General features: G+C 39.1%; 1 protein-coding gene across 1 annotated transcript; it reads left to right on the top strand.

Annotated features, from left to right (window-relative positions):
• The first annotated feature begins 22 nt into the window (after positions 1-22).
• On the top strand, positions 23-12711 carry ACTR10 (actin related protein 10 homolog). Its single transcript, XM_026849334.1, has 13 exons — positions 23-193; positions 2311-2383; positions 2968-3050; positions 4047-4155; positions 5760-5867; positions 6230-6297; positions 6589-6668; positions 7080-7115; positions 8620-8699; positions 8790-8863; positions 9314-9395; positions 10861-11062; positions 12230-12711. The coding sequence occupies exons 1-13, from the start codon at positions 117-119 to the stop codon at positions 12409-12411; spliced, it is 1254 nt and encodes a 417-aa protein (XP_026705135.1). The 5' UTR covers positions 23-116; the 3' UTR covers positions 12412-12711.
• The last annotated feature ends 914 nt before the right edge of the window (positions 12712-13625 follow it).

Below are 13625 nucleotides of genomic sequence, written 5' to 3' on the forward strand. Positions count from 1 at the left end.
GGACAGGCGCCGCGGACAGCCCGGCGCGCCGGGAAGGAGGAAAGCCCCATCGGGCCGCGCCGGGCGGGAGGAAGGTCCCTTCGCGCTGCCGCTGCCTGAGGTGAAGGGAGGCCGCGATGCCGCTGTACGAGGGTCTGGGCAGTGGCGGGGAGAAGACCGCCGTGGTGATAGACCTGGGCGAGGCCTTCACCAAGTGAGTGGCACCGCTCTCCCCGCTCCGCCGAGCCCCCTTTCTGTCGCGACAGGCTTCGCTGTGGAGCCGGTGTCGCGGTTGCGGGGCGGGCCTGGCCTGCCGTCGGGATGAATAACTGGTTTCGTCCCCCCCTCACCCCCCCTCTAACTCTGTGGTGATCTGCGTGGTACAGAGCCGACAACTGCAGCTTTATTTTTAAGTCCCGTGTTTTAGATGGAAGGAGAAATGCTTAGGGTTTAGTAATTTTATGTGATGGGCCAAAAATGTAGCCATGTCTGCCCGCCCCATATCAAAACACCCTGTTGTGTTAGAACCCTAATTCCCCCCACACTCGTGTCTCAGGTACTCGGGAAAAGAGCTGTTCGAGCAATCCGACCCTGCATCTGAGCTTAAAATACTCTGGAAATGCTTCCTGGGTTCTCGTGGCTCAGAGAGGCATCTTGCACACAGATTTTTTCAGGAAAAGCACCCCTTCAGATGCATGTCAGGCTTTTTAGGCGAGGCCCACATCTGCAGTTGTGTCCATGTAAGATGCTTTTACCTGCTTGAAGCGCTAGGGATGTCTCTGCTTTTCTAAAGAGGCACGGGTTGTCTGTTTTGTATTTGTATTGCTCTGAAACTTGTTTATGTATTAAGTTGTACTTGCTTTTTTTTAAAGTGACTGTGTAATTAAAGACCAGCAGGCAAGCTTTGTTACCTGGAAATTGCTGCAGTGTGGTTTTGGAGAGGATTTAACCAAGCCTTTGTGGATGGAAACAAGTGCTTCCAGGAGTGGCTTTTTGTGGATTCATGTTGTGTTGCTGATTGCAGGCTTTCTTCCAAATTTGGGTTGCTTGTGAGGTTTTATCTCATGGGCATTAGTTGTCTAATAAAATGCTGTCGTGGAACAGCATTTCTGCTGAATAGTGTGACTTTAGGGTCTATTTCCAGACTCATCCTTGTAAGATAGCAACTTAATTACATGAAAGACATCTGTCCTTTTCAAAATAAGGCTGAGATTCACCAAAAATGCAAAAGTTATCAGGAATGACAGACAAGGACAATTGCATATGCACACTGGGATTGCACATATCTGTTGGGACACCAAAGGAAAAAAATTAAATTCTGAATTATGTCTACTTTAAGATTTTTTTCCTGAAATGATCTGAAGAAACACAGTTGCCACATACCAAAATAAAAGTGTTAATTGATCTTTTCCTTTAAAAGTATTTGAAGTCCAGCAGCTTTATAGTTTTCTACTACTGTTTTCTACCACAGTTTTCTTCTGAGTTTTGTAATTAATGGAGGTGGCAGTGGTGAAACAAATGTCAAACACTGAGTTTCTTAAAATCAAGTTTTAAATTTTTATTTTTAATTAGCCTTCTTCAGTCCATTGTTCTTGTTCTTTTAAGGTGCAGTTGCTCTATGAAAACCAGAGGGGTTTCTGAAAAGTTTGGTATGGGGTTGCTGCTGTTTTTATTGTGTTGCATCTAAGTAGGATGCAGAGCCCACATTTTTTCAGGAGGCCTGGAGTAGCAACCAGTCATCTTGAGGCAGTAATACCTAAAATCACCCAGGATGCTTGCGAAGGGAATGCATTTCAATGCTAGAAATAGGAAAAAAGTGTCAATGGAATGTTGCTGGTCAGCACTGAAATAGGCCATAGGACCTGCATGACTGTGGTCATCATGTCTTTGTCTCTTGTTTCTTCTAAATAAATGTCACAGAAGATGAGGATGTAAAGAGGAAATTATAACTTAATCTTGTCCAAGTTTACTGGGAGCTGTGGACATTTGTAGGATGTGGGAAGGTATTTCTTTGGAAATTGGACAGTAAGGAAGGTTGCAGGTGAATGGTGATAAACAGAGAACTACTCAGTGGAAAATAGGAGGCACATTGGAGTTGAGCATTACAGTCCTTACAGAAGCGAAGAAAACTTTTGTTTAGTGCGGCTCAGAGGGATTCAATAAAAAGATATAAAATCTTTCTCATTCAAAGTGGCTAGATAGAAAAGCTATATGCAAAACACCTCTTTGCAGTCACAGGAGTATCCCTAATTAATTACTCTTTGATGATTCCTAGGCCCAGTATGTTAAATAGTGACTTCAAATAATATGGTTTTCAACATTTTATTTTAGGTGTGGTTTTGCTGGAGAAACAGGACCAAGATGCATTATTCCTAGTGAAATAAAGAAACCTGATGTCACAAAGGTAAATTATTTTACCTGAGCTGTTTTCCCTTTTATAACGTTTGGTATGTTATGGCATAGAAAGAATTTGCAGATATGTTTCCTGTCCGTAATAAGCTATTTTTCATGATCTTGTAACTGCTGTTATTAAAAGACAGTAACTGGATACAGGTAAGTGTGATACTAGTGCTGATGTTACTGGGTACTCATCACCCATGCAGCTTATGTTTGGGGCATTTATTGAGAAATTTCTTAGCCTAGCTATGCTTTTTTTTTTTTTTTTTCCTTATAGTAGAGGATGGCAGCTTTGGAAAACTAATGCTGAGATAAGTTACCAGTATGAAATCCATGAATAAACTAAATAACCATCCATTGGCATGAATAAACTAAATAACTAACTCTGGAGTTTAGTTATAGGGTGAGTTTATGAGATACATTGTTAAGGACATAAAGAAAATTAGGCAAGAGTGAGTATTTCAGATTTATGTATGTTCAGATATATTATCTCATATATATATCTCATATATAGTTATATATCATGTATATATTTCTTTGTATATAATCACTAGCTAGTATGGAAGCTGACTGGATATTTTTACTTCACAGCCTATCAAAGTTGTTCAGTATAATATTAATACAGAAGAGCTGTATTCATATCTGAAGGAATTTATCCATATGCTGTATTTCAGGTAAGAGATACTTGCTCGTTAGTTATTCAGACCTTTTGTGGCTCTTTTCCAAGTACTTTGGGAGGAATTACACATGGGACTGGAGTTTGCTCTCTAGCAGAGCAAGAAAACAGAAACAGTATTGTGCAGGTGGCTGCCTGGCTGTGTTCTTGCAGGAGAAATTCAGTGGTGCTGAGATTTAGGTTGTATTACAAACAGTTAGTGTCCTGCAGCATCAGTTGTTCTCTAGAAATAAAAAGTATTTGATAAGTTGCCTTTTGGCTGTGGCACACAAAAAGGACTTAATAGGGGAAAGTCATTACCTAAGAAGTTAAGCTGATTTTGGTAGGGCTGAAGCTCATCCTGTGTTAGTGCAGAGCTGTTTCCACATGCTAGTGGTTTGGAAGGAGGAATCTTCCCAGTAATACATCTTTTAATTGTATTTTTAGTGCCATTGGTGAATAATGAAGTTGGACTTAGTCTTTTTTCTTCCAATCCTTATTTTTGCACAATAGAAGTTATCACTTGACACAACAAGTACTTAATTTCTGTGCCTCAGATCTTCTGGTGTGGGTGGTTCCTGTCCTTGATCATCACTTTGTAATTGAAATCAGGACAATTCCATCCTCTTCCACTGAAGTCAGGACATCTGTGTTAATTGGTTTTTTTCCTCTTTTATGGATACAGTGTATGACACTGGACAAGCCATTAATGGCTGTTATACCTGCCTATGTTTGCATTTCCTTATCTTGTTTTAGAAATGTATAATGGATATTCAGAACTGCAGCCTGCTGGCAGATAGCTCTGTAACTTGTTTTCTGTAACTCAGTTTCCTAACTTTCTTTCAGGAAAGCATTGGGTATTTTTAAATTCAGGGAAAAGACTTTGGGATCATCTGTATAAAATGCTATCTAAATGCAAATTTTTAGGACTTTTGAGGAGAATGGAATATGAAAATAAGGGTAAGTCTCACACTTAAACTTACCAGCTTTGTTTTACACGTCTTGTCTTTTTTAGACATCTGCTGGTGAATCCCAGGGACCGTCGTGTTGTGATCATAGAATCTGTCTTGTGCCCCACACACTTCAGAGACACGCTCACAAGAGTCCTTTTCAAGCATTTTGAGGTACGTGTTTAACATTACTGTATGTGCTCAGTGTAGCACTTGCTGGTAGGAATTTTACATACAATCACTACCAGATGTAGGCAAAGAAATTAAAATAATACCAGAAGACAGGCAGAAAGAAAGTGGAAAAAAGCTGATAGTCGTCTGGGGAAGTAAGGCTTGGAGATTGGACTAAAGGCCATTTTTGTTCCATTCTGACTGTTCATGAGGCCACAAAACAGGACCTATTAACAAGAATCTGAAAGGTTTCTCTGGCTTGTACTAAAATACAGTCCACATTGTGCTGTTCCAAACAGATCCAATAATCACCATTGAGCAGTGCCTGAAGCCAGAATTTATATTTAAACACTTTTTAGTGCTTTGTCAGCAAACCTCATGACTTCTACCAGAGTCAATACCTTTGCCTAGCACATCTAACCTCTGGCTGTACTCATTTAGATAAGAGCTTACCTGAAATTTATTATCCTCTCTGCTTTATCAGTCTTTTTGAAGAAAAGTCTGAACCTGATTCTTGCTTGGTTCTAATGGAAAGTGTTTTCGAAGGTGAATTCATGCTTCTTCAATTCAGATAGAACAAAGGTTAAAGTTCTATAAAAAGTGGTGAAACTAGTTTGTCTGCAGTACTTCTTCACTGCGTTTCCACAACATGGTTTACCAACTAATCGTAAACTTCTGCCTAATTCTTTCCTACTATTGATAAGTTTTCTGATGACTTGAAATTGCTGAAAGATTGGAGTGGTTTGAGGTTTTTTTTTTCCTAATTCCCTTACAGGAAAAAAATACATTTCACATAAAGCACTCCCATGCAAAATTGCTTGTCAAAAATGACTCGTGACTTGGAAAGTCATATTTTGATGGAGAGACTTTGTAACTTGTTAAGAAGCCAGCTAATACTGATGTGAGATTAATTAATTGGTGCAAAGAATAAGAGTGGCATATTCATAAAGGGTCAATACTATAACTTGTGTCTCTAGGCTAAGTATCGGTAACGTTACCCTTAAATGCAGGGTTTGTTGAAATTCCTCATTTAATTCACACTTCAAGATGCTCCATTAAAGAAACTGTGGCTATTTAGGAAACTTGATTTATGGAATTCTGGGAGAATGAAATAATTCTCTTGTAATTCTGACTTGAGTTTCCACATTGCTTTGGGGAGTGTTTTAATTAGCCACTTCTATGAGTTTGTCTGCAACAGTACGTTGTCGTAAGGCACACATTTATGGGTTTTCTGGCACCTTTGTTCACATCCTGATTCAGCATATCAAGTAGCTGTGTTTTAGTTTCTTTAATTTTTTTTTTCAATGACAGTGAGAAACTTGATCGATGACTTAAGCAAGTGTTAACTTTAGAACTCATCTTTTCTTACAAGCCCATTCCAAATCTTATTACTGAGGTAACCAGTATCTACCACAAGTCAGATGAAAGTAGATTTTAGAATCCTGTTGTATTTTGTTCATTACTACACTGCCTTGAAAACTAAATTAAAAATTAATACCTCAAGAGCCAGTTGTTTGGGTTTTCCTTTAAATATGGAAACATGAGTGCTTTGGGTAGTTTGTTTCTTTTTCCCCCTACTGTCAGTTGTTCTTTTGGTTTCCATGTAGGTGCCTTCCGTTCTGTTTGCTCCAAGTCATCTAATGTCTCTCCTGACACTTGGGATCAATTCTGCCATGGTGCTAGACTGTGGATATACAGAAAGCTTGGTGCTGCCTGTATCCTTTAATAATACACAAAATTTTCAGCAATTTGGCTGTTGTGACAAGGTGATGCTTTTATAGACTTAAAGTGTGCTAAAAAGTAATAGGAACAGATCAGCCAGTCTGGCTTTTGACTGTAAGATATCATGACATGGGGAATCTCTTCACAGCTGACACGTTAAATCTGTGTTCCCTCAAAACTTGGGAAGGGTGGTTCCTAACTTCAGCCTTTGTATATTAGGAGTTAGTTTTGGAGAAAAGCAGTTAGAAAGTGTTTCCAGTAGCTAATGCAAGGGATTGTTGTGGGGAAAAAGCATTTAGTTCCAGCAGACTGAAAACTCATAACAAAAATGGAGAATTTCCTGATCTTCGTGTAGATATATGAGGGAATTCCAATTCTGAGCTGCTGGGGTTCTCTTCCTCTGGGAGGAAAGGCTATTCACAAGTAAGTTCGGAGTTACACATTCCAGGTTACCAAGGATTTAATTGTGAAAGTTCATCTTTGACTAATGAGCAAAGATTCCTGTTGAACATGACTTAAATCATAGCTGTTGCTGTGACAGCATCAGATTTTTAATGTTACCACTGTTTGACTTTTGCTGATGTAGTAAAAGCTGTGAAAATCAGATCTGCTTTGAATGTAACTGAAGGGAATAAATACTCTCTCTTAAGCATAATATAGAGATTCAGCCTGAGTTAATGCCATCTTTAACTAACTTAATGTGCAATGTTTTAGGGAGCTGGAATATCAGTTATTGGAGCAGTGCACAGTTGATACGGGATTAGCCAAAGGACAAAGCCTTCCATCTGTGATGGGTAAGGTCTGACCGATGTAGCACATGTGCTGTGAATTTGCACTGGGGGAAGTGGATTAATGCTAACAGTCAGTGAAATGAGTTTAGTATTCACTGTATCTTACATGATCTATTATACTTCCATGATTTCTTTCTCTGTATTTAACAAGTATATTGTTTTTATGATAAGCCACTCATAACAGCAGGTTTAAATGAAGGCTGAGATAAAAGTTCTGTAGTAATTTTTCAGTCTGTTTTGAGAGAAGACAAACTTTTTCTTTCTGTTTTTAATAAATTCTTTCTTCCTTAGAAATCTTTAAAAACTGCTGTCAGTGAAACTTTAGTGCACCAAATGTAATTCAAATTCAGTTTCATTCTGAAATTCTCTTTCTGCTTAAAAAGCTTTTGTTCTAAGTCATATTTTTAATTTCAGGCTCAGTTCCTGAAGACATAGTAGAGGATATAAAAGGTAAAATTTTCTGTTTCACGAAACTCTAATATTAAATTGTACAGTAGAATATGATTATAACCAGTGTGCAGTACTTTATATTTAAGAATTTATCTTCTCAGCTTACCATATTTCTTACCTACTGGAAGAACCTGCAGTGTTCTTTGTCTTTGAAAGCAAAACCAGAACCATGTTGGATTCCTCTTTCAGGTTTAGCCTATGTGTTAAGATGTAGCTCATAGATACATTTGGTAGAGTAGCACAGAAAGAGTATTGTACGCTATTGGATCTATCCTGCAGTCAGCAAGTCAGGCTAACTTTGTTTTTTAACTACTGACATTTTGTTTGCTGTGTCTGAATGTGTACAGTGTGTACTCTGCATGGGAGAGTTAGCAGATTGGATGTTCAAAACCTGTTACCATAGATATGTTTGGATTGCAAATGCAGCATTTAAGCAGTCTTAACATCATGACATAAGAATATTCTAAGTTAATTTTGTTTATAAACTAACTAGGAAAGCAAAAAAAAAAAAAAAAAAAAAAAAAAAAAAAAAGTACGTGTAAAAGACACTTTGATGTGTTAGGTTGCAAGATGAGTCAAGGACTACATTTACACCAGAAAAAATACAGTCTGTCTTTGAGCAGGACTTGGATGAAGTCCTATGTAATGTTTCATGTACAACAGATATAAAAATATATATAATTGTAGAAAGTACCAACTAGTATATATCTCTTGGGCCAAATTGCGAAGAAATCCATCAGTCAAATGCAAAATAACTTAAGCTGGTGCTTTGTCAAATGGGAGTAGCTTTTCTAATTCCTGGATGTGAACATAATTTTCTGATCAGTTCTGGTTTTTATGCAGCCTTTTGGAACCAGGTATAATATGCTAGGGTTGAAATTACGATTGCCTGTGTATTGAAAGGTTGTTTCTTTATAACAGCTGTTTATGAAGAAGATACTCATTTGTGCCAGATACAAATAAATAAGTAGATAATAACACTAACAGCTGGGATACAAATGATATTGTGCTCTGTCAGTGTTGCCCGGAGAGGAAAAAAAAAACCTCTGGGGTTCTTAGAGTGCTGAAGAATTGCACTAGGAAAAATATTGTGTGATTACAGCTTGTTTGAAAAATGGTCCACGTCTCATTTGAAGCCACAGTGCAAAATCCGCAGTGGTGGGTTTGACAGCAGAATACAAGCCCTGGCACCTTGTGGCAACCGAAGGCATGATTAGCAACATCTCTCTGTCTTTAAATCTTATGTAGCTTGTCTGAGAAAGAAATCTTGCCTGTGCTAGCATAGTTTTGGTGTCAGCTTAATTTAATCTCATGGTCTAGATAGAATCCGAACTCTGCTGAAGTGTAGAGACCGTTTTTTCTTTGCATTTATTTGATAATGTCTTGAACCAGCCAGGGCCTAAAGTCTGTGTTGTTCTCTAAATTAGGCAAAATTATTGTCTTTATTGGTAATTAAAGGATCCAACAGAGTCTCTCTTCTGCCCCTTTCTTTTCTTTTATGAAGTCCGCACTTGTTTTGTGAGTGATCTCCAACGTGGGCTGAAAATCCAAGCAGCCAAGTTCAACATCGATGGCAGTACTGAGGTGGGTGGAGGATGAAGCTTATCCTAGTCTTCTGAATTAGATGTAGCCTTTTTGGCCTCTAAAATAATGCACATATGTTTTTATTTCTAGCGTCCTCCACCGCCTCCAGACGTGGACTATCCTTTAGATGGAGAAAAGATTCTCCATGTAGTTGGCCCCATCAGGTGAGAAATACCATAGCAGAGTATTCAGAAGAATATATTTTTAACTCTAAAAGCACATAAATTTTCATAAAATTGAATTTTAATGGAACACTTGCATATGCTTTTAATGTCTCTTAAATTAAGGCTTTGTGCTGGTTATAGTGCAAGCCCATAATAAGAGGTGTCAGCTTCTCCAGAACACTCAGTTGAAGATGAGAGCAGACAGACTGGAGGGATGGGGGAAGCAGAAATGGAGTATTAACGCATCATGATGAGACAGGTTTAGTGAAGCAAACGGGGCATTGTCTCCTCCCTGTTGGCACCGCCTGGTGCATGGACTGTATGAGGGAAGAAGTGATGATGTGTTGTCAGCAGGAAGTCTGTAGTTATTTCCAGCTCTGCTGCTCGGGAGTGTTAGCTCATAGTGTAGTATTGTTTCTTCCTAACACTTATTTCCTGTTTTTTCAACAGAGACTCCGTTGTTGAAATACTGTTTGAACAGGATAATGAAGAGACATCTGTTGCCACTTTGATCTTAGATTCTCTCATTCAGGTACCTTTATACTAGAAACTATTTACTGAATGCCTCCAGCCTTAGAGAACCTGCTGTTATAGATGACTCTAGATAGAGTAACACCCTTGTGATTGCAGGTTGTGATTGATTGAAGAAGTTTAGCACAGCATGACTCCTAGGGTTCTGCCACGTGATGAATTTCCATGGGGTAGCTAGTCACCATGTGTCATCCACTCTGTGATTGTTTTCTTACTCTTTGGTGTACAGCAGTGTGTCTAGGACAGTTTTTGAAGAGACGCAGTGCTCACCCCTCAGCAAAAACAATAAACTACCTTGAGTTTATTTGGAGGTGGGGCTCTACGTATGTAATGATGAAGTAGCAGCTAATATTTGGCGGTGTACAAATTACGCTGCTTAAGCTGAAATGACACAGGTATTCTATTTCTTCTTTTTTCAAGGTGTTTTGCTTAGAGTTAGATTATGAGTCCTGCAGACGGCTGGTTTATCTAAGATACAATAAAATCAATTTGGACATCTCTATTACAGGCAGTATATTAGATTTATTGTGGAAAATTTTATTGGCGTATACAAACACTTCATTTCTTATTATATTTAGGAAAAACATGCATTAGAAAACCACTATAAATGGAAATTTTCATTATGTGGTGGTGTATGTATGTTAGTTAAAGTTGACTTCCTGCAGTTATTGATGTCATTTAAATTAGTTTGCTGAGACATAATTTATTGGAGAGCCATAGGCTTGGATGACATGACAAACATTTCAATTAGAATTCTTTATGAAAACAAATGGTTTAATAAGATCTGTGCCTGGACCCCTCACCTCTGTACATCTATGCATTTACCTTGCATCACTTTTTGGCCAAAGGAAAGACAAATGTTAAATTTCCAAGTGTTAAATACTGTCCAATGACTTTCTCTGGACAAGAGGACCACAGCAGCCTGGGATTTTTTTCGAACGGATGGCGCAGAACTGACAAAGCTTCGTCTTCTCATGACTTTGTGTCTTCTGGTTGGATTATCTCCAGTCTTGCCTAAGGCAAGTTCCAGCAGAAACTTTTTCTACCACTGACACTTTTCTATCACTTTTCTCCCACATGGAGCTAAAAAGAGTCAGTACCATGTGTAGCAGTTTTCCCTCTCTGAGAGCGCTGGTTGAGGCTTCACCTCTCTCTGGCACATCATCTCCCAGAACTCATGGGAATTATTGTCACTGATACCTCTGTCATCTGTTGTCTTGGCCTGTCTTAGCTGAAGGGCTCTACAGAGACTCATTGTACCCATAAAAGCCCCAACTGGGCAGTTCCTTAAGCCTGGTTTTCTTGGAAAATTGGGGGAAAAATTTATGTTGGTTATGTTTCGACTAAGTACAAAAAACCAGCAATGGAAATGTGTAGAAAGACTGAATTTCTTACAAACTTTTGAATGCTTGTTCACAACTTCACTTAAAGTGGTTTTGTTTGTTTTTTTTTCCTGTTTGCATTAGTGTCCCATAGACACCAGGAAGCAGTTGGCAGAGAACTTGGTCGTTATTGGAGGCACGGCTATGTTGCCTGGATTCCTTCACAGGCTCACGGCCGAAATCAGATACCTGGTAGAGAAACCGAAATACAAGGAAATACTTGCTACTAAAACCTTCAGAATTCACACTCCACCTGCCAAACCCAACTGTGTGGCCTGGCTGGGAGGTAAGAATGAAAACAACTGTTAAGCAAAGGTACAAAGTGAAAAACTAAACTTCCATGTGGGATTTGTAATGAATAAACAGCAGTAAAAATTAAGTCAGCTATTGGAATCAGGCTGCATTGGAGCTCTGTGGAATTGTTATGCCCTCCTGGAAGAAACCGTGTGGAGTAAAGCTCCCTCCGGGACATTTGAAGGGCAGAATGGCGCTGCAGGTTATGGGAGCTTTAAAGGAGCGGTTTGAAACAGAGATGCAGAAGATGAGGTGTTGACTCAAGTGCAGTACAGGGCTACGGCCGTATGGTGGCACCAGCAAAGTAATTAGGCAGAGCAAGACACCTGCTGCGTGTAGGAAGAGCTGCTTATTGAAAAAACAAGTTTAATTACTGTCTGAGGAGCTGTGAGCTGTGGAGAGGCCGGAGGCTGCTCACTCCCTTGTGCCAGTAACAAATACAGCAACTCTGCAATGGATTTTGGCTACTGCTAGGGAAAAATGAAGGGCTTTGCATTGCTAGCAACTTTTTTAAGGCAGGTTCTGATGCTGTTAAGAATTCCTGCTTTTCTAAACTTTCATTTAATAAGCTGAGCCCATCTGGTATGGATGAGGAACTAACTTTAACTGTAATGGTAGATTTTACTTCCATGTGCTTTGAAATGTAAATGTTTACAAAATTTTAGCTTCAAAACCTTTTGCGTCTACTTTTCGGATTAGCAAACAATGATTTATATACACCAAGTTCTCTGATACTTTACTTCGCTGGCAGCTGCAGTGGTCTGAATCTTCTCACAGCTTGTGTAAACTGATGGGTATCGTGTGACACCCTTTTTTGGGGAGAAGAAATTTCCTTAAACACAAGGTGGTTTGTTTGAAGTGCTTAAAAATCAAAGCTTCTAGGAAACTTTGTAGTAAGAATCAGGTCAGCTAGACCAGTTTCGTTCTCATCAGAGACTCGATGATTCTTTGGCTTTAGTTATTTCAAGGGACATAAATGGCAGCAATTTGGGCCTAGCTGGGCTGCTGAAAAGGGAAGTGGCGAGATCCTTTCATTCTTTTAATTTTTGAGACAGAGCTGAAAAAGAATAGTTGAGATTCTTGATGGGAAGAAGTAGAAAAAGAAATTCGATACATCAAATTAATGCAACCTTTTTTTTTTTTTTCCCCAATAATGTAGGAGCTATTTTTGGAGCACTTCAGGACATACTTGGGAGCCGGTCTGTGTCCAAAGAATATTACAGCCAGACAGGCCGCATACCTGACTGGTGCTGTCTTAATAATCCTCCACTGGAAATGATGTTTGATGTTGGAAAAGCACCCCCACCACTGATGAAGAGGGCTTTTTCTACTGAGAAATAAGCACCTTAATGCTACAGAAGGATTATCCTCATCTGTTTCAAGTAGATACATACTGGCCTTTTTTTTTTTTGTATTAAGTAATTTGTGTGTAACACATAAATATGAACAATGTGGATGTGTTGGGGGAGTATGGTGGTAGGTACTAACACTAAAACCATGGCCCGTTATAGTTTAAAAACTTAACTGTGGCAACTACTATGGTATTTCGTCCACTTCTGAAGAAGTTCTGCACTGTCATGAGGTGCAGCCAACTGAGTTGTTTGTTACTTATCTGTACAGTAAATGACATTGTTGAGAGAATTTGTTTTAAGATAGTTTGATTTTTAAATATGCTTAGAAGAATGAAGGACAGACTACTATGGGAAACACCTATGGAAGCTTTTCTGCCAAATTCTGTATTAAAATATTCCACCCTTAAATCACATGTGAGGAAATGATTTGGGGCTGTTTAGCAAAGGTGCTGGAGCAGTATTTTCCCTGGACGCAGTCCTATTTTGAGTTTTAGCAGAGGACTCTTCTGCCTGTAGTTCTCACATAAAAATTCTCCCAAGGACCTCTCCTCCCAAGAAAGAATTATAAACAGGGGTGCAAGGAAATCTTGCATCTGTTACCAAAACATCAAGTTCAGAAGTCACTTCCTTGCCTTCCCTCTCCCCATCAGAAATACTAAACTTCATTGTCCCGTGACAATATGTATTAAATGAAAATACAATGCAAAGTTCATTGCTTAAGGAAAAAAAAATGTACCTTTGGATGTTAACGCTGTGTTTAGGAATTGTTGGGTTGTTAATAGGCTCTTAGCAATGCTGTAACTTTACTTTTTGAAGGAGAAGGAGCACTCCTGTGGGAAAACACGTACACTTGCATTCTGCTGGTAGTGCTGCTGGGTTTGGTTTGGCATGACTCTCGCTTTCCTTCCATAATAGTGCTGTGAATTAATTTTGCACGCAGAGCTGTGGCTCCTGCTGAGCACTTCAGGCAGTGCCAGTGCATCTCAGCAGCATCATGTCTTGGGAGACGAGTTCCCCGGCCCCACATGCCGCTAAACTTGCCACCAATGTGCTGAACTTGACTTGCTGGCTGAATGGTGACTGTGCTGGTATCTGTTGGTTACCAAGGTTTAAATCCTACTCTGAGGAGTAAACTGTTTATCTCAGATTCGGGGATATACATATACATATATATATATATATATATAAAAATATATATATATA

This window comes from Athene cunicularia (genome assembly GCF_003259725.1).
Source record: "Athene cunicularia isolate RWA chromosome 5 unlocalized genomic scaffold, athCun1 chr5_part1, whole genome shotgun sequence".
NCBI classification, from domain to species: Eukaryota; Metazoa; Chordata; class Aves; order Strigiformes; family Strigidae; genus Athene; species Athene cunicularia.

Excerpts from the sequence above, each read along its gene's own strand:
- ACTR10 (XM_026849334.1), top strand. The coding sequence starts at position 117 with ATGCCGCTGTACGAGGGTCTGGGCAGTGGCGGGGAGAAGACCGCCGTG. Across the intron at positions 6,298-6,588 it reads GGAGGAAAGGCTATTCACAA|GGAGCTGGAATATCAGTTAT; the intron begins GTAAGTTCGGAG and ends GCAATGTTTTAG. Across the intron at positions 9,396-10,860 it reads TCTTAGATTCTCTCATTCAG|TGTCCCATAGACACCAGGAA; the intron begins GTACCTTTATAC and ends TGTTTGCATTAG.